This window comes from Neoarius graeffei, chromosome 24, assembly GCF_027579695.1.
Source record: "Neoarius graeffei isolate fNeoGra1 chromosome 24, fNeoGra1.pri, whole genome shotgun sequence".
Taxonomy (NCBI): Eukaryota; Metazoa; Chordata; class Actinopteri; order Siluriformes; family Ariidae; genus Neoarius; species Neoarius graeffei.
Genome location: NC_083592.1, coordinates 45,378,192 through 45,405,212, shown reverse-complemented (window position 1 = coordinate 45,405,212; position 27,021 = coordinate 45,378,192). Strand labels below are relative to the sequence as shown.

Here is a 27,021-nt window from a genome sequence, read left to right as displayed (position 1 = left end):
GAATGAATGAATTAATTAATTAATGAACTTTAATCTTTGCACATGCTGAGTGCCAGCTCTCATGCCAACCCTATCCTCTTTCTCTGGTAATAAACATTAAATCATGATTTCCTGTAATTTTATACATCATGATATTTATACAGCATAGCTGAGGTCCTGTGTCCAAGTGGTTTTACTGTTACTCGGTTCACATTATAAATACTATAAATGTCTAATTGATTCTGCATAAAAGCAGGTCATGTTAATTTGCCAATATCAATGAGAAATAATTTTCTTACCAAACAATCTCCATGTATATTGTTTAGAAATTATGACACTGCGGTTGGCCCGAGGCTATCTTTTGCCTGGATTAAGGATGATTACATTTAAAATCGGGTCCTTCACTCTGTTCAGCCAAGGGATTTAGAAAAAAAAAACCTCTCTGTTATAGTTAGGGTCAGAGCACGGGGTCAGCGATGATGTATCACACATGGAGCAGAGATGGTTAAGAACCTGCGACTTTCTGATTAATAATTTTGAAAGAAAAGTATATTTGAACTTCCATTCTGCAAGTCAGTATGTAGAATTTGCAATTAATTCAACAGTGAAACATTTATAAAGCTTGGATGATGAAATAGTCATGAAATCTTGCAATTAATTTCATGTCAATTAACATTAAGGACACTTTTAAAGGGATTTAAGAACAAAAGGAATGCATCCAGAACTGACAATTTCCTTGTTAGGTTTTATTTTCAGAAGTGTAGCTATGATGCCTGTAATGTTATCTTTATCTACACAGATAACCACAGACACTTACACTTCCCCTTACTTGGTAATGCTGAGCTTACACCCGAATTCACCGCAGATGTGTCAAACCATGCAGCAACTCAACTCATCACCAGCTCAGTATCCAATCATGTTCCCAATTAAGCTGCTTAACCCTGAAACTTTTCACAATATTATGTACTGTAGATTTTGAAAGACCTAAAAGCTTGCATTGAGAAATGTTCATTTTGAATTGATTAAAAATTCTCTCTCAAAATATTGGCACAAAGGCTTGAGCCACACCCCAACCTTGCTTGTAAAGACGGAGCCTTTCGTGCTGCTCCTTTTATACCCAATCATGTTCCCAATTGACCTGCTTATTGTGGAATCTTCCAAAATGGTGTTACTTGAACATCCTGTAAACTTTTTGGTCTTATTTTGCTTCCGTCCCAACTTTTTTTTTTTGGTATGTGTTACAGGCATCAAATTCTAACTTTGTTTATACTTAAATACACTTAAGTTGATCAGTTGAATAAAGTTTCACATGAAGTACAAAATCACAGAATTTTGGTAGAGCTGTGGGAAACTTCAAGCTGAACGAGTAAGCAGAAGTGTCGGTGTTTGTGGTGTCCACTGTGTAAATGGCCTACGCCAACTCCATCAGACATACATTTCCGGCCATCATAGTGTCAAAGTCTAGCAGATTATTTTGTGGTTCTTCATGCATCCATCATTAACATTATAATCTTTGAGCTTTATAAATGCGTCACTGAAAAAAAAACTGCCTCCCTTCATCCATCCAGCCAGATGTACCACTACAGCGATATTCCCAGGGACTCCCAGTATGAAGCAAATTGCCATTACCATACTGGCAACCAGGTTTCCAGTTGGGATTGGAGTAGTGAGTGAGCTGTCGGATGAGTTGAGTTGCTGCATTGTTAGATGCTGTGGTAGAGCTATTAGAAACTTCGAGCTGAACGAGTAAGCAGAAGTGTGGGTGTTTGTGATGTCCACTGTGCAAAAAGCCAGCACTCATTGGATCAAAAATACATTTCCGGATGTCATAGTGTCAAAAAGTCTAGCAGGTTATTTTGTAGTTCTTCATGCATCCATCATTAACATTATAACATTTGAGCTTTATAAATGTGTCACTGTTCAATTGTAAAATCTAAACAATGATTTACATGGTCAAAGTTAAAATGCCAGTGAGTTACAGCTCAGTCACAAATCTTTAATTACATATGCAGTATTGGAGTGCCCAGTATAAAAAGGGTACATGGGTCCCTGCAATCTTCAGGGGTCAAGTCCTGAGTTTAATGTAATCACTGCATACAGGCATCAGGCATAAATATTTCCAAGATAAGTGAGATCCACCTGTCTACCTGCTTGAGATAGAAGCTGCTTGTGAGTTCAAATCAAGCTGTCAGTGCTGGTCCTTGCTTCCTCTGCCAGTTTGGATTTGGACACTTCTTCATGGCTGGGTCTTTGGCGTGGTCCTGTGTAAGCTTCTCTCCTATTTTGTGTACTTAAGCATGTACTGTAGCACACTGTTTGTGGTTTTGATGAGCGTTCAGCAATATATGCAAGTGCTGCGTCCTCAGAAATGGAACAAGCTTGGCAGGAAAGGAAAGAAGATCCTCTTGAGTGGAATTTGGATCTTTAGTGGAGTACTACAGTCCTCTGCTCTTGTACAGCGCTCTGTACGAACAAACAGGGAAGGATGGTGTCTGTGCAAACGAGACAATCAGAATTATGTTGAACGAGTGGCTACTTTAGTCTTTGAGATTATAACATTTATGGTTTCATTCCTCACACTGGCTTACTTCTACTTTTGTCTTCAGTGGGGAGTTAATAACTCAGCTTTCTTCAGCAGTAACTTAATAACAAAGCTGGTGACCAGAATTGTGGTCTGTTTCTTTATTTTCTGGATTCCATTTCACATCAACAGTATGATCATTGCTGTGTTGTTTCAGAATGACAGTCTGTTAAGATCTAGAAAAGCTGCTAACAATATCACTACAGCTCTTATTTTCATTAACAGCTGTGAACCCCTTCCTGTATGCTTTCTCTGCTCGGGCTGTACAGGAGCACGTAGCTGGGACAGAAAAACATTTAATTCCTTCATGATGTCGAGATTTGAGAGAGTTGATGGTTTCTTGCTGATAGCCAGTGACTTGTTTGTATTTTAAAAGGAATTGCAAATAATTTTGCTTCTTGTTGCAGTCTATTGTTATTGTCATTTGTTTGCAACTTTTACAAGAGTATCTTAAGGGGGTTCTGATGGCCTCTTTTTTTTTTTTTTTTTTAAATCTACTTTTTGTCACTGACTTTTGATATCTTGACTCTGTAAGCAATGCATTTACCTGCACAAAAACCAAAGGACTTCCCACTTCTGCTCAAATTACTCAAGTTTTCAATCAGTTAAAAAAAAAAAAGTGAATTAATAAATCAATAAACGTTGATTTTTGCAGATCCTGTCTGCCAGCTCTCACGCCAACAACATCCTCTTTCTTTGGTCATTTTCAGGTCTACACATAGCACCATAGTTGTGCTTCAAATCCATAGCTGCTACGCCCAAATCATGTAGGTTGGTATCTCTGAAAATAAAATCATGACTTCCTGTATTTTTGTTTTTTACCAAATAATCTCCATGTATGTTGTTCTGGAGTTCTGACACTATGGTTGGCCCGAGGCTATTTTTTGCCTCGATCACCCATTGAGGGGTTTGGGGGGGGATGAGCCTTTATCTGTTACAGCTGGGGTCAGATATATCACAGGATATATCACACATGGAGCAGAGAGGGTTAAGAACCTGCAACCTTCTTTTTCAAAATTATTAATCAGGACATTTCAATTTCCATTCTGTAAATCAGCATGTAGATTTTACAAGTCCTTCAAGAGTGAAACATTTATAAAGCTTGAATGATGAAATCATCATGAGACCTTGCAATTACTTTCATGTCAATTAACACTTGAGGACATTTTTAAAGCTTAAAAGGTATTTAAATTCAAAATGAATGCATCCAGAACTGACACATGCCTTGTTAGGTTTTATATCCATAAGTGTAGCTGTGACACCTGAAATGCTATGTTTATCTACAGAGTTAACCACAGACGCCTACACTTCTCCTTACTTGATCATCTTGAATTACACTCGGGTACAGCGCAGATGTTAAACCATGCAGCAACTCAACTCAAACAGCTCACTCACCACTCCTGTCTCAGCTGGATACCTGACTGAGAGTACAGTACTGGGAGTTCCTGGTAACATAACAGTAGGGGTATATCTCTGTGGATGGCTGAAGGGAGGCAGTTTCGTCCCAAGACTGATGCCAAGCCTAGACATGTCAGATCTGCTCACTCTGCCAGTTTGGATTTGGGCTTTTCTTCATGGCTGAGTCTTTGGATTGGTTGTATGCAAGTTTCTCTCCTGTTTGGTGTACTTAAAGTGCATATCACGGGTAAATTCAGGAGCAAGATCAATGTAATTCTCCTATTTTACATTAAACTTTGGTCAAATATCTGTCATATTTTGTGCAATTTTTCTACCTTGCTCAATACCAGAAAAATTCAATTGAAATCAAGCCATTTGAGGCGAATTGGTCAGCCTCTGAAAAAACTTGGCCTTTGGATTTCCTGGCAAACACTGATTTTCGTGACGTCACATATGGGACACCTCCTTCTGAATCCTACGTCAGCGCTGGCTTGTTTATGAGAAAATGACTTGGTGGTTTTCCTGCAAATTTCTTCAACATTATCACGTAATTATTAAAATGGTTAACAGATGTATCGTAGGAGGGTGTAGCAACACCAATCTTGATGGGATTACTACTCTTCATTTTCCAAAAGACCGGACAATGAGAGCAAAACGGGAGCACTTCGTACGAGGCTCCCGGAAGCCGAGGACCAAAGCAGAGCCGAGAAAAAGACCAAGAAAATCGGCGCTTCACAAGTTGACTGTTGCCAGGGTGAGAAATAAGAGAGACTATAAATTAGGTGTTCCTGTGTTTGTGTGGTACACGGATAATGCTATTTATTGACACACACAAAAGTAAACATGAAAGCACAGGGCGATAATACACTTACTTAGATTAGATAGGACTTTATTGATCCCTTTGGGAGGGTTCCCTCAGGGAAATTAAAAAGGTACAGTCCACAGCCTGGTAAGAAGCAGCCAAAGTAGCGTGTTTAAAGTCCTCAGAACTGATCATAAATGCCTCAGGGTGCTGTGTCTGCAGCCTTGCTGTGACGGAGTGAATCCCCTCACATGCAGCGGCTGCGGCTGCCCTCGGAGGGATGTAAACACAGATGGTGATGCTAGCAGCTCCAAGTGCGGGCAACATAAGACTATCTTTACGGAGAAATGTCCCGGGTTACACCAGCAGTTGTTCACGTAAATGATGAGTCCCCCACCTTTGCCTTTCCCACATGCTTTAGTGTCTCTGTCGGTTCTCACAGCAGTGAATCCCCACAGGTCCACGTTAGCATCCGGTACAAGGTGTGTTAGCCATGTCTCCATAAAAATAAATAAGCTGCTCTCCCGGTAAATCTGCTGGTTGTTCAGTGTGGATCGCTCGTCGACCTTATTCGGCAGCGAGTTCACATTCCCCATGATAACGGAGGGAATGGATGGTTTGTAGCGCCACCGGTTGTCCACTAGCCTAGCCTTTAGCTTAGCCCCGGCTTTGCAGCCCCTGGGTTTCCTCCTCAGCTCGGCCAGGATGGGGGTGTCATATCCCGGCTTGTCCCATTGTTTTCAGGGCCAGCAGCTCCTCTCTCAAATAAGCGAGAAAACTGGCTCCTGGTTGCGTGTTAAAGTTAAAAATATCCATGGGATATGAAGATAAAACACACTGTCTTCATAAGAAGAGCAGCAAAGTAAAAAGGTGGAAAAAAAGAGGTTTAAAGAGCTAAAAACTACAGAGCTACTGGAGAGACAGCCGTCTCACACAGCGTCCAAGGTCACATTTTCTTTACATTTTACTTCATGTGTATCAAGGGGGGGGGGGGGGGGGGGGGGGGGTATGGTGGTGTAGTGGTTATCACTGTCCCCTCACAGCAAGAAGGTCTGGGTTCAAGCCCCGTGGCCGACGAGGGCCTTTCTGTGTGGAGTTTGCATGTCCTCCCCGTGTCCGCGTGGGTTTCCTCCGGGTGCTCCGGTTTCCCCCACAGTCCAAAGACATGCAGGTTAGGTTAACTGGTGACTCTAAATTGACCGTAGGTGTGAATGTGAGTGTGAATGGTTGTCTGTGTCTATGTGTCAGCCCTGTGATGACCTGGCGACTTGTCCAGGGTGTACCCCGCCTTTCGCCCGTAGTCAGCTGGGATAGGCTCCAGCTTGCCTGTGACCCTGTAGAACAGGATAAAGCGGCTAGAGATAATGAGATGAGATGTATTAAGGGATATGCGTGTCAGGGCTTGAGATCTTGGGACCGGTCAACCACATTAAATGTATATACAACCCTGCTTAGCCGATTCCATATGTGTAGCTTATGAAATCTTTCTCCTACAGTAGCCAGTGCTCTTCTAAATGAAGAAATATATAAATACATAGTCATTAGAAAAAATATTATTTATGTAACAATAGATAGATGAGCATTGATACATGAATCCATGGGTTTAGAAGCTGAAGGTGACAATTCCATATTTCAATGCAAAATCGCTAGCTGCTCTACACAGGCTGCTCACTGAAACCGTGCAAGCTGTCGCAGCCTGCCGGCAGATCCGCAGGTGACGTCACAAATCTGGCTCCAGACTCCCTTGGAATTTTTCCAGACGCATTTTATTTTATTTTTTTCTGCTGTAGACAGATGGCCTTGTGCAAAATTACCCTTCTGGATGAGTATGTAAAGGGACATACTTTCATAAAAAAAAAAAACGAAATTGGTCCAGGATATGCACTTTAAGCATGTACTGTAGCATACAGTGTGTGATTGGGCACTGTGAACCCAATCAAGTTCCCAATTAACCTGCTTATTGTGGAATCTTCCAAAATGGTGTTACTTGAATATCCTATGAAAGGTTAAGTCTGATTTTTGCTTCTGTCCCAACTTTTTTTTTTTTTGAGTGTGTTATAGGCATCAAATTCTGACTTTGTCTATATTTACAAAATATAATTCAGTTGTTCAGTTAAACTATTGAAAATCTTTTTTTGTACTTTTGTCAGTTAAATAAAGGTCTACATGAATTAGCAAATCACCGATTTTTGCTTTTATTGCATTTTGGAAATAATAACCCAACTTTTCTGGAAATGGGGTTCCTAAATCATTGTTTAGACTTTACAGTTGAGCAGTGACACGTTTATAAAGCTCAAATGTTAATGATGGATGCATGAAGAACTGCAAAATAATCTACTCAACTCTGACACTATGACGTTCAGAAATGCATGCTTGATGCAATAGGCATTGGCTTTTTACACAGTGGACACCACAAAACACCCACACATTCTGCTTTCTGTTTTAGTTCGAAGTTTCTTACAGCTCAACAACGGCAGCTAACAATGCAGCAACTCAACTCATCCAACAACTCACTCACCACTCCAGTCCCAACTGGAAACCTGGTTGCCAGTATTGTTCTGGCAATTTGCTTCATACTGGGAATCCCTGGGAATATCGCTGTAGTGGTATGTGTGGCTGGATGGCTGAAGGGAGGCAGTTTCACCCCGAGACTGATGCTGAGCCTGGCCATATCAGATCTGCTCACTCTGCTTTCTCTGCCAGTTTGGATTTGGTCTCTTCTTCATGGCTGGGTCTTTGGCGTGGTCCTGTGTAAGCTTATCTCATATTTGTTGTACTTCTGCATGTACTGTAGCATACTGTGTGTGGTTTTGATGAGCGTTCAGCGATATATGCAAGTGCTGCATCCTCAGAAATGGAACAAGCTTGGCAAGAAAGGAAAGAAGATCCTCTTGAGTGGAATTTGGATCTTAAGTGGAGTACTATCATCCTATGCTCCTGTACAGCGCAGTGCAAGTCAGGACAAGGAAGGATGGCTTCTGTGCATGCGATGCTGCCAGAATGATGTTGAACAAGTGACTATTTTAATCCTGGAGATCCTAATTTTGATGGTTTCATTCCTCATACTGGCTTACTTCTACTTTCATCTTCACCGGGGAGTTAATAACTCAACTTTCTTCATCAGTCAATCATTGACAAAGCTGGTGACCAGAATTGTGGTCTGTTTCTTTATTTTTTGGTTCCCATTAGTCATCTCCAACATTGTGACGATCATTGCCCTATTCCTTCAGAATGACAAGCTGCTAAGATCTACAGAAGCTGCTGACAATATTACTGCAGCTCTGACTTTCATTAACAGTTGTGTGAACCCCTTTCTGTATGCTTTCTCTGCTCGGGCTGTACAGCAGCACGCAGCTGGAACAGAAAATATTTAGTTCATTCATGACATCAAGGTTTGAGAGAGTTGATGGTTTCTCACTGATAGCCAGCTCTAAGAACATGTCTTTCTCTGCCAGTTTGGATTTGGGCTCTTCTTCATGGCTGGGTCTTTGGATTGGTTGCATGAAAAAGTTTCTCTCCTATTTAGGGTATTTAACTCTGTACTGTAGCACACTGTGTGATTGGGTACTGTGAACCCAATCATGTTCCCAATTAACCTGCTTAACCCTGAAACTTTTCACAATATTATGTACTGCAGATTTTGAAAGACCTAATATCTTGCATTGAGAAATGTCCTTTTTGTATTGATTAACAATTCTCTCACAAATGTTGGCACAAAGTTTTGAGCCACACCCCAACCTTGCTTGCAAAGATGGAGCCTTTGGTGCTGCTCCTTTTATACCCAATCATGTTCCCAGTTGACCTGCTTATTGTGAAATCTTCCAAAATGGTGTCACTTGAACATCCTGTAAGCTTTTAGGTCTTATTTTGTCTCTGTTCCACCTTCTTTTGAATGTGTGGGTCAGTTAAATAAAGTTTCACATGAATTATAAAATTACAGATTTTTGTTTTTATTGCATTTTTGAAAATATCCCAACTTTTCTGGAAATGGGGTTAGTACTTCTTTTCACTTTTCCAAATCAGCTTTAAGATGATAACTTAAGCTTTACAGATGAAAACAAACAAGATGTGATACTCGCGAGTATATACACTGATTTTTTTAACCCGTTTTATTTGTATAAAGGAAGGTAATGTTAATTTGTTAAGATCAAATGACAAAACAATTGTTTCAACATTTTTTTGTTGCTTATTTACTTCCTTCCTCTTACTTTTGAGGCTGTTGATGCTGCCTTCAGGGCTGTGGTTTTTGTCCATGTCAGAAATATTGCATGTCTGGTTTACCAAAGAAGAAACCTTTATTCATCACATGCACACTTCAAGTACAGTGAAATTCATCCTCTGCATTTAACCCATCTGAAGCAGTGAACACACGCACACACTCAGAGCAGTGGGCAGCCACACCAGAGCACCCGGGGAGCAGTCAGGGGTCAGGTACCTTGCTCAAGGGCACCTCAGTCCAAGGCCGCCCCACGTCAACCTAACTGCATGTCTTTGGATTGTGGGGGAAACCGGAGCACCCGGAGGAAACCCACGCAGACACGGGGAGAACATGCAAACTCCACACAGAAAGGCCCTCACTGGCCGCTGGGTTCGAACCCGGAACCTTCTTGCTGTGAGGCAACCGTGCTAACCACTACACCACCGTGCCGCCAACCTGTGACCTTGGCGTTATCAGCACCAGGATAGCTCAAGTAAGGAAAGATTTACATTTACAGCATTTGGCAGACACGCTTATCCAGAGTGACTTATATTTTTGTCTTATTTACGACAATGAGAAATTGAAAGTTAAGGGCTTTGCTCAAGGACCAGCACTGGCAGATTGATTTGAACTCACAAACAGCTTCTATCTCAAGCAGGTAGACAGGTGGATCTCACTTATCTTGGAAATATTTATACCCGATGCCTGTATGCAGTGATTACACTAAACTGACTTGACCCCTGAAGATCGCAGGGACCCATGTACCCTCTTTACACTGGGCACTCTAATACTGCATATGTAATTAAAGATTTGTGATTGAGCTGTAACTCACTGGCATTTTAACTTTGATCATGGAAATCATTGTTTAGATTTTACAATTGAACAGTGACACGTTTATAAAGCTCAAATGTTATAATGTTAATGATGGATGCATGAAGAACTGCAAAATAACCTGCTAGACTTTATGACACCATGATGACCAGAAATGTATTTTTGATGCAATGAGTGCTGGTTTTTTACACAGGGGACACCACAAACATTGATGAAATCATCATGAAATCTTGCAATTAATTTCATGTCAATTAACATTGAAGACACTTTTCAAGAGATTTCAGGTCAAAATGAAGGCATCCAGAACTGACAAATGCCTTGTTTGGTTTTATTTTCATAAGTGCAGCTGAGATGCCTGTAATGCTAAATTTATCTACATAAGGAACCATGGACGCCAACACGTCTCCTTATTTGATCTTGAGCTTACACCCGTGCACAGCGCAGATGTGTCAAACCATGCAGCAACTCAAACAGCTCACTCACCACTCCTGCCTCAGCTGAATACCTGACTGGGAGTGGAGTACTGGCACTTTGCTTCATACTGGGAGTTCCTGGTAATATAGCAGTAGTGGTATATCTCTGTGGATAACTGAAGGGAGACAGTTTCACCCCGAGACTGATGCTAAGATCTCATCACATCGCTCCTGTGGAGGAGGGCCCCATACGGACATTTGAAAGTCACACTTGGAAGACACTCTGGACACTTACAGTAATGCTTTTGTGACTGACGACTACAGTTGGCTTGCTAACCTTGGGACTGCGGCTGTCATGAACAGTTTTGCACTCAAGTTTCCATTAATGAAGAGTTATAACATCAACGAAACTGACTTCATGTTGAAACTGTTAATATGTTATAGTCATGTTGTCTGTTGTTGTCCAGGTGAGGATTGGTTCTCTTTTGGGTCTGGTTCCTCTTGGTTTCTTCCTCGTGTCGTCTGGGGGAGTTTTTCCTTGCCACCATCCATGGGCGGATCTACCGGGGTGGCATAGGGTGGCAAATGCCACCCTAAAAGAAAGCCTTGCCACCCCTGCTGCCACCCCAGTTGGCAGCGACGAATTCAAAGAAAAATTACGGCCAATTTGATATTTACATGTGCAAATTTCCAATGTCCGACTGCGGCGAATGCAGCACGAGATAACGCCAGAGATTGGTTGTTTTGGAAAATTGAGAGGCATGAAGCGAGGGAGCCAGGAGTCGCGAGGAAAGAGGTAAAAGCTGATTAACTATCTATCAAGAAATGAAATTATAATGAATGAACAGTGCTAGTATAGTTGCGATGCTGATTTTGAGAGTATAAAAATCAGGTTGGAGAACGTTATTTAGCTAACTATACATGTAATGTTAGCTAGGTCTGACGTTAGTTTTGTGTAAAGTCGGCCACAAAAGTTAATATTGATTCAACGTCTGTCAAGGAAAACATTGTAAAGTTACACTAAGTAACTTTAAAAACGCACATTGATAAAACTTGCTGAATTCATGCTGAGTTTATCTCAAGAAGAAAAGAAATATATCACAATGGAAAAATAACTTCGTTCCGCCCGAATAAGTTCCAAATCTGTGCTCAAATCAGAATTTAAGGGAGTTGTACTCAATAACGTACAATATGACTCGGGTAGTCAATGACATGGACAGGCTTTAATTTTCAAACAAATTTTGCATACACTGTACACACACAATCTTGCCTATAAATACCCGGGGGAAATGATGGGAAAATTGTCATTATTGAAGATGCCACGCCTAAGCCAAAATCAACGTGAACAGGCCATTGGGATGTTGCGTGCCGGAAGTACACAGACAGAGGTCGCCCGGCACTTCGGTGTTCATCATTCGACCATTTCCCGTTTGAGTCAGTGTTACAGACAGACAGGGAGCACCAGGGATCGTCCACGCCCTGGTCAGCCTCGAGTCACGACGCCAGTTCAGGATCAGCACATCAGGCTAGCTCACCTCCGTGACAGATTCCTGACACCCTCAGTCACTGCTGCTGAGACCCCTGGACGACACAGACCCAGAATCTCCAGCATGACGGTCCGAACATGGACCAACTGTCACTTTGAATTTTTTTATTGTGAATTAATTCTTGAGTGTGACAATAAATGTCCTTTATCGATGTTTCAAGATGTGTGTGCATTACATACAATATCATAAATTTCAAATATATGCATGGATCTAAAGTGATATCGTGTTGAATTCCACTGTGCGTTTTTAAAGTTACTTAGTATACTTTGAATCCTACATAAAGTCATAAAGACTTATTTGCGGTCGACTATGACAGAAAAGAGACCATCAAGTTTGGCTGTACTCAGCATTGAATCAAAGCACACAAAAGCATTAGATCTTGATAAATTTGTGAAGCGTTTTGCTGAGCAACATGGAAATCACCGCATTCAGCTGTTGTAGGCATGACAAGTTCATGTTATGCTCACTGGTGAGCCTTTACAAAGCGTAAGAAAAAAAAAACTATAAAATGTGACAGGCGGCACGGTGGTGTAGTGGTTAGCGCTGTCGCCTCACAGCAAGAAGGTCCTGGGTTCGAGCCCCGGGGCCGGCGAGGGCCTTTCTGTGTGGAGTTTGCATGTTCTCCCCATGTCCGCGTGGGTTTCCTCCGGGTGCTCCGGTTTCCCCCACAGTCCAAAGACATGCAGGTTAGGTTAACTGGTGACTCTAAATTGACCGTAGGTGTGAATGTGAGTGTGAATGGTTGTCTGTGTCTATGTGTCAGCCCTGTGATGACCTGGCGACTTGTCCAGGGTGTACCCCGCCTTTCGCCCGTAGTCAGCTGGGATAGGCTCCAGCTTGCCTGCGACCCTGTAGAAGGATAAAGCGGCTAGAGATAATGAGATGAGATAAAATGTGACACTGGTGTAAATGGTTTAAATCATGCTGAACTTGAAGCAGTGTTATTGTTGTTGTTTTTTAGTGTCTGTTCTTTTGCATATACAGTGTAAAACTGTCCAGAAACGGTATAGACCTCATCTGAGAATGTGTGTTCTTCGTGAACAATAAAAGCATGAGATTAAGTTTGTCTGTATGAGTTTGTAAATGGCAGCCCGTGCCCTTTTGTACTGTGTACATACTATTTGTCATCAAACTGTGATAACTGTGATTAAATTCAGTATATATACACACACGTCTGTAATACGTTGCCACCCCTCAAAAATTCCTGCCCCCCTCTTGCCACCCCATAAATATTTTTCTAGATCCGCCCCTGCCACCGTCGCCACGGGCTTGCTCATTGGGGATAGATTAGGAATAAAATTGGCTCGTGTCTTGGGTCATTCAGATTCTGTAAAGCTGCTTTGAGACAATGTCTATTGTTAAAAGTGCTATACAAACAAACTTGACTTGACCATATCAGATCTGCTCCCTCTGCCCGTTTGGATTTGGGCTCTTCTTCATGGCTGGGTCTTTGGATTGCTTGCATGCAAGTTTCTCTCCTATTTACTGTACTTAAGCCTGTACTGTAGCACACTGTGTGTGATTGGGTACTGTGGACCCAATCAAGTTCCCAATTAACCTGCTTAACCCTGAAACTTTTCACAATATTATGTACTGTAGAGGGGCGGCACGGTGGTGTAGTGGTTAGCGCTGTCGCCTCACAGCAAGAAGGTCCTGGGTTCGAGCCCCGGGGCCGGCGAGGGCCTTTCTGTGTGGAGTTTGCATGTTCTCCCCGTGTCCGCGTGGGTTTCCTCCGGGTGCTCCGGTTTCCCCCACAGTCCAAAGACATGCAGGTTAGGTTAACTGGTGACTCTAAATCGACCGTAGGTGTGAATGTGAGTGTGAATGGTTGTCTGTGTCTATGTGTGAGCCCTGTGATGACCTGGCGACTTGTCCAGGGTGTACCCCGCCTTTCGCCCGTAGTCAGCTGGGATAGGCTCCAGCTTGCCTGCGACCCTGTAGAAGGATAAAGCGGCTAGAGATAATGAGATGAGATGAGATGTACTGTAGATTTTGAAAGACCTAAAACCTTGCATTGAGAAATGTTCTTTTTGAATCAATTAACAATTCTTTCACAAATTTTGGCACAAAGGTTTGAGCCACATCCCATCCTTGCTTGCAAAGATGGAGCCTTTTAGTGCTGCTCCTTTTATACCCAATCATGTTCCCAACTGACCTGCTTATTGTGGAATCTTCCAAAATGGTGTTACTTGAACATCCTATAAACTTTTCGGTCTTATTTTGCCTCTGTCCCAACTTTTTTTTTTAATGTATTACAGGCATTACATTCTAACTTTATTTATACTTAAATACAATTAAGTTGGTCAGTTAAATAAAGTTTCACATGAAGTACCAAATCATAGATTTTTGTTTTTATTGCATTTTGGAAAATATCCCAACTTTTCTGGAAATGGGGTTAGTACTTCTCTTCACTTTTCCAATCAGCTTTAAGATGACAACTTTAGCTTTACAGATGAAAATATACTTGATGTGATACTTGCAATTATATACTGATTTTTTTCATCTGTTTTATTTGTATAAAGGAAGGTAATGTTAATTTGTTAAGCTCAATGACAAAATTTGTTTCTTCATTTCTTTGTTCCTTATTTACTTCCTTCTTTCCTCTTACTTTTGAGGCTGCTGATGCTGCCTTCAGGGCTGCGGTTTTTGTCCACATGGGAACTGTTGCATGCCTGGTTTACCACAGGATAGCTCAAGTAAGGAAAGATTTACCCTTACAGCACTTGGCAGACACGCTTATCCAGAGCGACTCATATTTTTGCCTTTTTTACGCCAATGAGAAGTTGAAGGTTAAGGGCTTTGCTCAAGGACCAGCACTGGCAGCTTGACTTGAACTCGCAAGCAGCTTCTATCTCAAGCAGGTAGACAGGTGGATCTCACTTATCTTGGAAATATTTATACCTGATGCCTGTATGTAGTGATTGAATTAAGCTAAGGACTCGACCCCTGAAGATTGCAGGGACCCATGTACCCTCTTTACACTGGGCACTCCAATACTGCGTATGGAATTAAAGATTTGTGATTGAGCTGTAACTCACTGGCATTTTAACTTTGATCATGGAAATCATTGTTTAGATTTTACAATTGAACAGTGACGTATTTATAAAGCTCAAATGTTATAATGTTAATGATGGATGCACGAAGAACTACAAAATAACCTGCTAGACTTTATGACACCATGATGTCCGGAAATGTATGTTTGATGCAATGAGTGCTGGCTTTTTACACAGTGGACACCACAAACACCTGCACTGCTGCTTACTTGTTCAGCTCAAAGTTTCTCACAGCTCTACCACAGCATCTAACAATGCAGCAACTCAACTCATCCAACAGCTCACTCACCACTCCAATCCCAACTGCAAACCTGGTTGCCAGTATTGTAATGGCAATTTGCTTCATACTGGGAGTCCCTGGGAAGATCGCTGTAGTGGTACGTCTGCCTGGATGGCTGAAAGGAGACAATTTCACCCTGAGACTGATGAGCCTGGCCATATCAGATCTGCTCACTCTGCCAATTTGGATTTGGGCTTATCTTCGTCACTGGGTCTTTGGCTTGTTCCTGTGTAATCTTCTCTCCGATTTGGTGTACTTCTGCATGTATTGTAGCACAATGTGTGTGGTTTTGATGAGTGTTCAGCGATATATGAAAGTGCTGCATCCTCAGAAATGGAACAAGCTTGGCAGGAAAGGAAAGAAGATCCTCTTGAGTGGAATTTGGATCTTAAGTGGAGCAATATCATCCTATGCTCTTGTACAGTACACAACGCAAGGACAAGGGAGGATGGCCTCAGAGCATGCGACGCTACCAGCATAATGTTGAAAGAGTGGCTACTTTAATCTTTGAGATTATAATATTGACGGTTTCATTCCTCACCCTGGCTTACTTCTACTTTCATCTTCACCGGGGAGTTAATAACTCAACTTTCTTTAGCAGTAACTTAATAACAAAGCTGGTGACCAGAATTGTGGTCTGTCTGTTTATTTTTTGGTTCCCATTACCCATCTCCAACATTGTGATCATCATTGCCCGGTTTCTTCAGAATGCCAGTCTGTTAAAATCGACAGAATCTGCTGACAATATTACTATAGCTCTGACTTTAATTCACAGTTGTGTGAACCCCTTCCTATATGCTTTCTCTGCTTGGGCTGTATAGCAGTAAACAACTGGAACAGAAAATATTTAAATTCCTTCATGACATCAAGGTTTGAGAGAGTTGATGGTTTCTCACTGATAGCCAGTGACTTGTTGCATTTTAAAAGGAACTGCATGTAATCGCAATTTTTAATAGAGTATTTTAAGGGGGTTCTTATGGCCTGCCTTTTTTTTTTTTTTAAAGTACTTTGTCACTGTGACTTTTGGTATCTTGACTCTGTAAGCAATGCATTTACCTGCACAAAACCCATAAGACCTCACACTTCTGCTCAAGTTTTCAGTCAATTTTTAAATAAATAAATAAATAAATAAATAAATATGCTTTAATCTTTGCAGATGTTGAGTGCCAACTCTCATATCAACCACATCCTCTTTGTCTGGTAATAAATGTTAAATCATGAGTTCCTGTATTTTTATACATCATGATATTTCTACAGCATAGCCAAGTTCCTGTGTCCAAGTGGTTTTACTGTTACTTGGTTGTATGCAAGTTTCTCTCCTGTTTGGTGTACTTAAGCCTCCACTGTAGCACACTGTATGTGATTGGGTACTGTGAACCCAATCATGTTCCCAGTTAACCTGCTTATTGTGGAATCTTCCAAAAATGGTGCTACTTGAACATCCTGTAAACTTTTCAGTTCTATTTCGTTTCTCCTGACCGCCAGAGGCGGTGCTTTCAGCACATGGATATCCATCACACAAACGTGCAGGTCGAGTAATAGTAACAACAAAGTCACGTGTGACCTGGGTGACGTCACCCCGTGACCCCGGCACAAAAGACCGGTGAACCCAGGAAGTGACCTCTTGCATCTTCTCGCATTTGCAGGTTGCGAGTTGGATTGGAATTTGGACAAAGCGCGTGTTAGTTTCGTTACCCATAGGGTTGGGGCTGTGCTTACGCATCCTCCAAGAAACTGCGTTAAGTCCACCAATTCTTTTCTCTTGTCGCTATATTCGTTGATTTGTTACTCCGTTAAGCTGAGCGCTCTCGCTCGGTGGAGTTAGCTGATTAGCTCTCCGAGGCGGTGTTCTCGCCGCTGGAGGCCGGCTTGTTTTCGTTCAGGTAAGCGGTTTTCATTCATTTAAATTAAAGCGGTGTTTCTCGCCGCTGTTTATCAGTTCTGTGGTGCACGGCGCCTATCCTTGTTAATATTATCGACCGCCTTATTTTGTGTAGCCTTGTCTCAGGCCTGCTCACGGGCTGGCTGTCTTGTGTGTGTTGTATTCGTATTGTTTGTTACTCCGTTAAGCTGAGTGCTCTCGCTTTGTGGAGTTAGCTGACTAGCCCTCCGAGGCGGTGTTCTCGCCGCTGGAGGCCGGCTTGTTGTCGCTCAGGTAAGCGGTTTTCATTCATTTAAATTAAAGCAGTGTTTCTCGCCGCTGTTTATCAGTTCTGTGGCGCACGGCGCCTATCCTTGTTAATATTCCCGACCACGGGTGTGTTCGCCAGGTCGTTTTTCGTTGCCGCCTGATTGTTTATTTTGGGATACTTACTTGGGGTGTTCTCGCCCTATTTTTTAAGTTCCCTTCTGCCAGCCAGGTGTCATGGACCTATTCTCTCGCTGCGCCAACTGCCGGGCCCCCCTCGAGCCGGAGGACGGCCACCGCGAGTGCCCCTCGTGCCTGGGTATTGATCACCTGCGGCAGGGGCTGATGGACATGGCCTGCACAGACTGCATGTGCCTGAGTGTGGCTGCGCGGACCGCCAGGCTGGCTCGGTTGGATCCTCCGTCTGACATCCCCCGGGCCTCGGGGGGACAGGACATGGTGCCGGCTGCAGCAGTGGGGCCCAGCAAGCACCGTGGGGCTCCCCCACGCGTCTCCGCTTCTAAGGCGAAAAAGAAGCGCTCGGGCGATTTGGCTCGGAAGGTGGAGGTGATGTCCACCGAGCTGGAGGAGATGAAGGCCCTGCTGGCGAATCTCCAGCCTCCGCCACAGGGCAGCAGTGTTCCCGCAGCCACCCCTTCTGCCTGGCAGCCCGACCATTCACCATCACCACCACTTCTGTCACCGGCCGTTGATGCACGCGGCCTGGATGAACTGTCGATCCGGGCGTCGGAGAGCTTTGACTGCGGTGGGTCTGACGGTCACGACTCCACCTTTCCGGCCGGTTCCCAGGCCACCAGCCATGGCACCGTGGTAGCGTCGGAAGGCGGACGCTCATCCATCCAGCCAACGCTGAGGGCTGCATTGGCCCGTCTGGGGTTGGACACGCCCCCGGTGGCCCAGCATCAGAGCGCTTTCTTCAGAGGCTCCACACAGCCTTCCTCGTTGTCTGTTCCGCCCTCGGCCCCATACATCGAGGAGTTACAGAGGTGTTGGGCGGACCCTAGACGCCTTTCCCACCTCCCTAGTGACTGCAGGGCCCTGGCAGCAATGCAGGACGCCCCTACCTACGGCCTCCAGCAGATGCCCAACATTGAGCCCTCCGTGGCTGCCCTCGTCCTTTCGCCCAACGAGGCTCTGCAGCCTGACGCCCGATGCCCCCGCACTCAATGCCGTGCGACCGACGACCTCATCGTGCGGGGATACGACACGGCGGCACGAATGGGTCGTATTGACAATTCCATGTCCCATCTGCTGCTGGCCCTCGCCCAGACGCTGGAGGGGACGAGCGCGGCATCACGGGAGCTGTGCGACGCGGCTCTCCAGGCCTTTGCCTACTCGTCGCGGGAACTGGGCCGGCTGATGTCGTATCTCACCCTCGCCCGCCGGCAGATATGGCTGGCACAGTCCCCTCTGGCCAAGCCCGACCGGCGTGTGCTGCACTCTCTCCCTGTTGTCCCCGGGGAGCTGTTTGGCGAGGCCGCTCAGCAAGCCCTGGACCGGAGTGCCCAGGTCGTCCAGGCACAACAGCAGTTCGCTGGCCTCCGCCAGGTCCACCACCATGGCAATGCTGCCCAGTCCTTCAGGGGGCCCACACCGACTCTGTCTCGGCCACGCACCCGCCAGAAGACCAGACGGGTTGATGACTTTCGTCGCCCCACCACCTCCCGGACCCGCGGTGCCGCCCCCTACACCCAGTCCGCTCCTCGTCGCCCCCATGGTGACCGACGGGGGCGCTCTGGACGGCGCTGACATCAACGCGCCGGCGGTCGGCCGCTTTTCCAGCGAACAGCTCCAAAGCTGGAAAGCGTTGACCCCAGACCCCTGGGTGCTGGTGACCCTCACCGAGGGTTACCGCATCCAGTTCTGCCGCCGACCGCCGCGTTTTCATGGGGTCAAACACACCACCGTGAGCCATCCAGGGAAGTCCCTCGTCCTCCGGCAGGAAATCGCCACCCTCCTGGAGAAAGGAGCAATCTCTCCCATCGACAGGCAGAGACAGCAAGGTGGGTTCTACTCCAGGTATTTTCTGGTTCCGAAGAAGGATGGCAGTATCCGCCCGATCCTCGACCGGAGGTCCCTCAACTCCCACTTGAAGACCATGAGATTCCGCATGCTGCATACAGTTGGCACTCTTGTGCCCAGAACTCTTGTGCCCAGTTCACGCCCTCAGGGCGTACGTGTCCCGTACGGAGGGCTTCCGTAGGAGTGACACCCTGTTTCTGTGCCACACAGGGCCGAGGAGGGGTCTGGCGCTCTCTAAGCAGAGGCTATCCAAGTGGATAGTCGAGGCCATATTACATGCCTACAGGCACGGTGGCTCCCCGATTCCTCCGGCTGTCAGGGCGCACTCTGCATGGGGTGTGGCGGCCTCATGGGCATCACTGAAAGGCGTGCCCCTTTCAGACATATGCAGCGCAGCCTCCTGGGCTTCCAGCTGCACCTTCACCAGGTTTTACCGTCTTAATGTCGTCCCACATAATCCTGTGGCGACGGCCGTCATTCCAGGCCCGTCGCAGCAGCACTGAGTACGGGTAGGCACTCCTCATGACCTGGTTGGTATTAGTCATCCATGTGCTGAAAGCACCGCCTCTGGCGGTCAGGAGAAACGAAATAGAACGAGGGTTATGTATATAATCGCGGTTCTATGAGTTTCGGATGACCGCCAGAGCTTGGCAGTCACTCAGAGTGTACACGAGAAGATTTGCCAAGAGGTCACTTCCTGGGTTCACCGGTCTTTTGTGCCGGGGTCACGGGGTGACGTCACCCAGGTCACACGTGACTTTGTTGTTACTATTACTCGACCTGCACGTTCGTGTGATGGATATCCATGTGCTGAAAGCACCGCCTCTGGCGGTCATCCGAAACTCATAGAACCGCGGTTATATACATAACCCTCGTTTTAGTTTGCCTCTGTTCCACCTTTTTTGCGTGTGTTGCAGGCATCAAATTCTAATACTCGGAGCAGTAGTAGTATCAGTAGTCATAACAGTACTATGCATAATAGATGCAATAAGAGGAGAAGGAATAGTAGTAGTTGGAAGAGGAGGAGGGAGAGGAGGAGGAGTAGCAGTAGTAGGAGGACTTGTAGTAAGAGGAGGAGGAGGAAGAGGACGGTGTCGATGGGGATGCCTCCGCCTGGTAGACTACACACCTTGTGATTTGGGGATGGACATTTGACCTCACAGTAATCTTGACCTGTGACCTTTTAACCTCAAAATCTAATCAGTTCATGTTTGTCCCAAAGTGCACAAATGGTGAAAGTTTGGTGAAATTCCTTTCATTTGCCTTGGAGATATTGTGTTCACAAGGTTTTCGGACAGACATTTGACCTCACAGTGACCTTGACCTTAGATTTTGAGATCAAAAGGTCTAATCATTTCATCTTTGTCCCAAAGTGCACAAATGGTGAAAGTTTGGTGAAATTCCTTTCATTAGTCTTTGAGATATGGTGTTCACAAAGTTTGGGGATGGACATTTGACCTCACAGTAATCTTGACCTGTGACCTTTTAACCTCAAAATCTAACCAGTTCATGTCTGTCCCCAAATGCACAAATGGTGAAAGTTTGGTGAAATTCCTTTCATTAGTCTTTGAGATATGGTGTTCACAAAGTTTGGGGATGGACATTTGACCTCACAGTAATCTTGACCTGTGACCTTTTAACCTCAAAATCTAACCAGTTCATGTCTGTCCCCAAATGCACAAATGGTGAAAGTTTGGTGAAATTCCTTTCATTTGCCTTGGAGATATTGTGTTCACAAGGTTTTCGGACAGACATTTGACCTCACAGTGGCCTTGACCTTAGATCCTTTAACCTCAAAATCTAATCAGTTCACGTTTGTCCCAAAGCGCACAAATGGTGAAAGTTTGGTGAAATTCCTTTCATTAGCCTTTGAGATATCGTGTTCACAAGGTTTCGGGACGGACGCACGCACGGACAACCCGAAAACATTATGCCTCCTGCACCTTAACGTGGCGGAGGCATAAAAAAAAAAAAAAGTATAAATCCTATAAAATTCTTTGTTATCCTATAAAACAATGAATTTTAATATGATTCTGATTAGTGCTATTGATAAATGATGCAAATATACTGAATAAACGTGTACTTTTCATCAATAATACAGTACGATTTAATCCTCAACTCAAAGATAAAAAGCACCCGTTTCTCCATGCAGCTCTTTACACACCTGATAACGGTCCACTGACTTGCTGCATGTTTCCCAGGATCTTCTGACCGAGGAGGTGAATCAGCCTCGTCACAACCTGTTTAAAAAAAAAACAACAGGATAAAGCTTACAACAGATTCCTCTCCGTCTACAGTTGCTGTGTTACTACTGCTGATTACGAGAACCTGAGGGTATTTTCTTTTGATGGAGATCAGCGCTCCTTCAGGCAGCTTGGCCAGCTCGGAGTCTCTCACTGCGTGAACTGTGGTGGCTCGGTTCATATGGGTCAGAGCTTCCACCTAGGGAAAAATGTGAGGTTTCAGAAAGTAATAAGGATCAGGAGCACCATGTTCACCTCTTCAACTATTAACAGCATGAAGACTCTTACCACACCAATGAGGTCGCCTCTCCCGTACTCTCCAGCCAGCTCTTTTTTCTTGTCCTCCCTCATGATGACGGAGCGCAGACGACCGCTCAGTACGATGAAGGTGCTGTCTGACTTTTCATCCTGCCTGAGAGAGAGAGAGAGAGAGAGAGAGAGAGAGAGAGAGAGAGAGAGAGAGAGACCCCATTAGGCCCAGTAGTTAAAAGAGATAGTAAAGTCATGAGCAAGCAAGACAGAAGTAGAAAAGTAGTTTGGTTTTTCACTTGTAATTTCACACTCTTGGGTGAAATCAAATTTATTTATTTGATTGATGAACTGATAGAGGGTACCTATAAACGGCCCTTCCAGCCTCCACTGCCATCCAGTCGAGTGCAAAATCAAACTGTCTGACAAAGGGCGAGAGTCTGCGCACCACTGTGTGAGCCACGTTCAACACCACCTGTGGCTCCTCACGCATGATCCTGAATGTGTTTGGAACATCAGAAGACAGTCAAAACACACATGCGTTCCATAAAGTGAATACATTTATTAGCTAGTCCCATACCCAAGTGTAAACTCCACCGTGTTGCCCAGTGCCATGGTTTGCTTGCCTAAAAACTGCTAGCTATTGAAATACAATAATGGATTTTCTAGCTAGTTATAAATAGAGGATATTACACAGTGGCACGAAGATATGAAGTTTGAGTGGTGAATAGATTTTCAACACGAGAAGGTAAACGTCATATCTTCGTGCCACTATGTAACGTTCTTTATTATATACATCATCATGAAATATCGGTGATTATTATACATACAGGACACTTTTTCGATGGAATAAAAACTGGTATTCCATTCCCTTCTAGCAGGTTTCATTCATTTGGTTTGATAGCATGCAATATTGTTAGCATATTGCTTATCCTGTGTGTATTACATCACTCTACCCAATGGAGAATGAGCGTTGAATATGGTTTACAATATTGCATGGTTGTCAAGACGACACGACAATCACATGTCGGAATTGATGCGAATATCCAAAGAGAAAGTTTTCTGTTGCACATCTGCACAAGCATTTCTTTGTTCACCGGGAAACAGAGACATGTTGAACACCTGAAAGGCTACCAAAGCTTCATTAGATATTCTTCATGCCTGGTTACAAGAGAAAAATATACCAACGGACATCGAAAAGCTGGAAGAGAGACACATCGGAGACGTAAAACTTCCATGCTAGCAAGTGACTGACAATTTGTAAAACAAACATGGCTGCCAGGTTTGCTTTGATAAATATGGAAGATTTTGAGAGCATTTTGAAAGAGAAAGACGCACTGAACACCCAAAAGGCTACCAAAACTTCATTAGATATTCTTCATACATATTTACGAGAAAAACAGTTGTTTTTCAGGAGTTGGACCATTTTTATTGTTAGAACTTTGACTTTGTACATTGACTTGACAGAACATGGAATTACATTCGATCAGAATCAGCATTCGATATTGGAAAGTTACCCCTGTTCTTAACTTTCTGTAAAATCTATAATTGTTCCATTGAATGTGTATGTATTATACATACACATTCAATGTATGTATTATACAAACACATTCAATGTACTGTATGTATTATACATACACATTCAGTATCATGCTAGTGAATGGAATATATCTGATATACCACTCAAAGCCAGCCAATATTATTTAATTATATGTCATTCAGATCTGCAATGTATTTTGTATGAAAAATGCGACTTTTTCAACACAAGAAGATAAATTTCATATCTTCAAGCCAACGTGTGATTTCTTTTTATTATATAGACACATTCATAAACAAAAAGTACCCAAATTTATCAAAACAATTCATCAATTTATTCCTGAGTGACAGAGATACAAAAAGTCAGATATACAAAAAGTCAAAACCAGAAGGATGATACAGAGACACAAGGCTTGGTAATGTGAGACACAAGGTACAGCACGTAAACTTCGCAAAGTCTGTGTGTTTTCAGAGTCTTAATGAGCTTGAGCACAGTGTGCACGAGTAGCAGTTTGAGGCAAGCCGTTGCACGCGCACGTGACACAATCCCTGTGTCCGAAAATCACTCCCTAAATACTGTAAGTGGACTATATGGTGAGGTCGCCATTTTGTAGTGCTGTCCAAAAGTATAGTGAGAATTATTACACCCTATATAGTGCACTCAAAGCATTCCACAATGCATCACGAAAAGTAGCGTACAACCGATGGTCACTAACCAAGTGTAGCACTTAAAATGTGCAAGGACTTTTATTTTGAGATGGGACTTAAAAACCAGGAAGTGCAGAAGAAGAATGGAATGTTGGAATATAAAACCAACATAGTGCTAATGTTTTGGGTTGATCAGTAACCTTGAGTGGTGAGCAGCCCTTTAGAAATTGTTGTATACTTTGAGGTAGGTTAAATAAATAAATACCTGTAAATAAATAAATAAACTTCCTTCAAGAGTTCCAGATACAACGAAACTCTGTGTTCGGTCGTGTTTGATGCCCACACAGAACTTAAAGCAAATACGCAGAACTTTTATTTTTTAAATAAATTTCTGAGTACATAGTATCTCCATCCTTGACTCTTGTATGCTGCATAAATGGGAATAAAAAAATATATATATTTTTTGAGAATTAAAATCAACCGCAAAGTTGGCATTTGAGCGGCCCTGCTGAGCTAGCCCTGCCTGAGTGTGTGATGTCACTGTGGTAACCGGTTTTAAGGCCGAGGCCTTTTACAGCTATAGACCAAAGTCATAAATAAAAATGTATGGTGAAAATAAATACCGTTACAGATTTGCTCAACTAAGACTGATTTGACTTCATTGATTGTGGGTTGACTCCCATTAAAACAGGATAGGTGTTATAACTTATGCAACATACATGTACATGCATGCATTTTTACTGTAGGTGAATGGGATTATGTGTCCACAGCACGCCTGTGCAGCTGCTGACTACACGACCCATCACACTAGTCACCACTGACCTGATGATGTCCACAGTCGGCGCTGCTTATCGGATAACTATGCCTCATCCTGCACGTCACCATGGCGTCCCTCATCTCATGATGACCACTCTCCACCTTGGCGCCACCCTCCAAGACGATGGCAGACCCGTCAGCCTCCCTGCTGTGAGGATGCCTACTCCAATTGTCATAGCCACTCTCCTTCTTACTACACACGAGTCTTTTCATGGCAACCCCCCGCATCACTGCTCCCAAGAAGGAGAACGGCTAGGAAAATCAGTGTGGTAGGCTGTAGGGAATCTACAGCCTACCACACTGATTCTCCTAGCCGTTCTCCTTCTTGGGAGTGGTAGTCTCACCCTGTAGCTCACTCCTCCCATGCTAGTCATGTCACATATTCCCGTAGCCCTCGCTCACCCTCTCCAAGTTAGAGTTATTAACCCCACTCTGGAACCCGCTCTCCTTGATGGTGGATGCCCCATAGGGCAGTTTTTGCCATCATGGGTTGCCCACACGAGGAATACTCAGTTGTGTTATCAATCACAGTGAGTGACAAGCCAGCTCACCCAACACCCCAAGTCTCTTTGGATGAAGCATGCTTGTCTTTAAAAGAGCAGTCACAACTCTTGAAAGAGTTTGCTGATGTATTTAACACTCATCTGCATGACTATGGCCAGACATCCCTAATCACACATAATACTGGTGATGCCAAACCGATTAAACTCTGCCCCTACAGAGCATGCCCAGCGACACAGGCTATCTTACAACAGGTGGTGTCAAAGCTTTTAGAACAAGGGGTGATTGAAGAATCTTGTAGCCCATGGTCAGCACCTGTGGTGCTTGTCCGAAAGAAAGATGGTACCCACTGTTTTTGTGTGGACTTTCGGTGCTTAAAGTGCATATTCTGGACCAATTTCGTGGGTTTTTTTTATTTGAAAGTATGTCCCTTTACACACTCATCCAGAAGGGTAATTTTGCACAAGGCCATCTGTCTACAACAGAAAAAAATAAAACAAAACATGTCTGGAAAAATCCCAAGGGAGTCTGGAGCCAGATTCGTGACGTTATCTGCAGAAGCGCGAGCAGGCTGCGCGAGCTTTGCACAGTTTAAGTGCACAGCCTGTGTAGACCAAGCACTCCCATTTCTCTCTCATTGTCCGGTCTTTTGGAAAACAATGAGCACTAATCCCATCAAGATTGGTGTTGCTACACCCTCCTACGATACATCTGTTAACCATTTTAATAATTACATAACATTGAAGAAATTTGCAGAAAACCACCAGGTCATTTTCTCATAAACAAACCAGCGCTGACATAGGATTCAGAGGGAGGCGTCCCGCAGATGAGGTCACGAAAATCAATGTTTGCCGGGAAATTCAAATGGCAAGTTTTTTTCAGAGGCGGACCAATTCGCCTCAAATGGCTTGATTTCAACTGAATTTTTCTGGTATTGTGCAAGGTAAACAAATTGCAGAGAATGTAGAATGTTACAGATATTTGACCACTTGTCTCGGTTTTGCCCAAGAGACAAAACCGAGACAAGTGGCGCCAGAACCTGTGACAGGGTCGAGCCAGCTGTGAGGCTGAACTAGCAACCCGTGCCACACGCCACCGCCAGAAGTGTCATAACAGGGTTCCCCATGATCTCAAGTGACAGGGATTGGAGAAGAGAGAGAAATTCAAGATTTAGTGCACATTGCAGATCCATTACACCGGCTTACTCACAAAGGGGTGCCATTCATTTGGTCCACTGAAGCTGAGGGAGCTTTCACAACATTGAAATGGGCATTAACATCACCACCAATTATGGCTTTCCCAGATCTTTCTGTACCCTTTCTCCTCTACACAGACACCTCACTCCAGGAAGTTGGCACAGTGTTATCACAACGGCTTGATGGCAAAGAACACATTATTTCATATGCCAGTCATCTGCTCTTGGCATCAGAGAGAAAGTGGTCTAAATTTGACCGTGAACTTTGGGCCATTGTAAGGGCTGTTCGTTATTTTCACCATTAGCTCGCCTCTCATCATTTCACCATAGTTACTGACCATAAGCCTTTGGTGGGTCTCAGGAAGTTGCCCTTGGGCCAAGATCCCACGGGACGAAGAGCTTGGTGGTCAGTAGAGTTAGACCTCTACGACTGGCACATAGTACACAGAAATAACAAGCATCTAAATGCTGATGCCATGTCTTGCTGCCCACAGCAGAAGGCCACTGAAAGTTCTAGCCCCTCTCAGCTCACACTGTCTCAATCTTCAAATGCTGCTACTCTCTGTCTGGCATCCTTCGG

At 44.0% G+C, this 27,021-nt stretch overlaps 2 protein-coding genes and 1 pseudogene across 2 annotated transcripts in view; 2 read left to right on the top strand and 1 right to left on the bottom strand.

Annotated features, from left to right (window-relative positions):
- Nucleotides 1-27,021, bottom strand: part of pnpla7b (patatin-like phospholipase domain containing 7b) — a 192,217-nt gene that overhangs the window by 104,666 nt on the left and 60,530 nt on the right. The window contains exons 18-21 of the mRNA XM_060907369.1: nucleotides 22,111-22,242; nucleotides 21,785-21,908; nucleotides 21,582-21,695; nucleotides 21,418-21,493 (exon numbers count right to left, since the gene is read on the bottom strand). Of these exons, the coding sequence (XP_060763352.1) occupies nucleotides 21,418-21,493; nucleotides 21,582-21,695; nucleotides 21,785-21,908; nucleotides 22,111-22,242 (446 nt within the window). The remainder of the gene's footprint in view (nucleotides 1-21,417; nucleotides 21,494-21,581; nucleotides 21,696-21,784; nucleotides 21,909-22,110; nucleotides 22,243-27,021) is intronic.
- LOC132872483 (leukotriene B4 receptor 1-like) lies at nucleotides 7,224-8,694 on the top strand. Its single transcript, XM_060907370.1, has one exon. The coding sequence runs from the start codon at nucleotides 7,244-7,246 to the stop codon at nucleotides 8,132-8,134; it is 891 nt and encodes a 296-aa protein (XP_060763353.1). The 5' UTR covers nucleotides 7,224-7,243; the 3' UTR covers nucleotides 8,135-8,694.
- On the top strand, nucleotides 15,051-15,983 carry LOC132872489 (atypical chemokine receptor 2-like; annotated as a pseudogene).

Bases quoted from the DNA above. Each gene is read 5' to 3' on its own strand.
- LOC132872483 (XM_060907370.1), top strand. From the start codon at position 7,244: ATGCAGCAACTCAACTCATCCAACAACTCACTCACCACTCCAGTCCCA.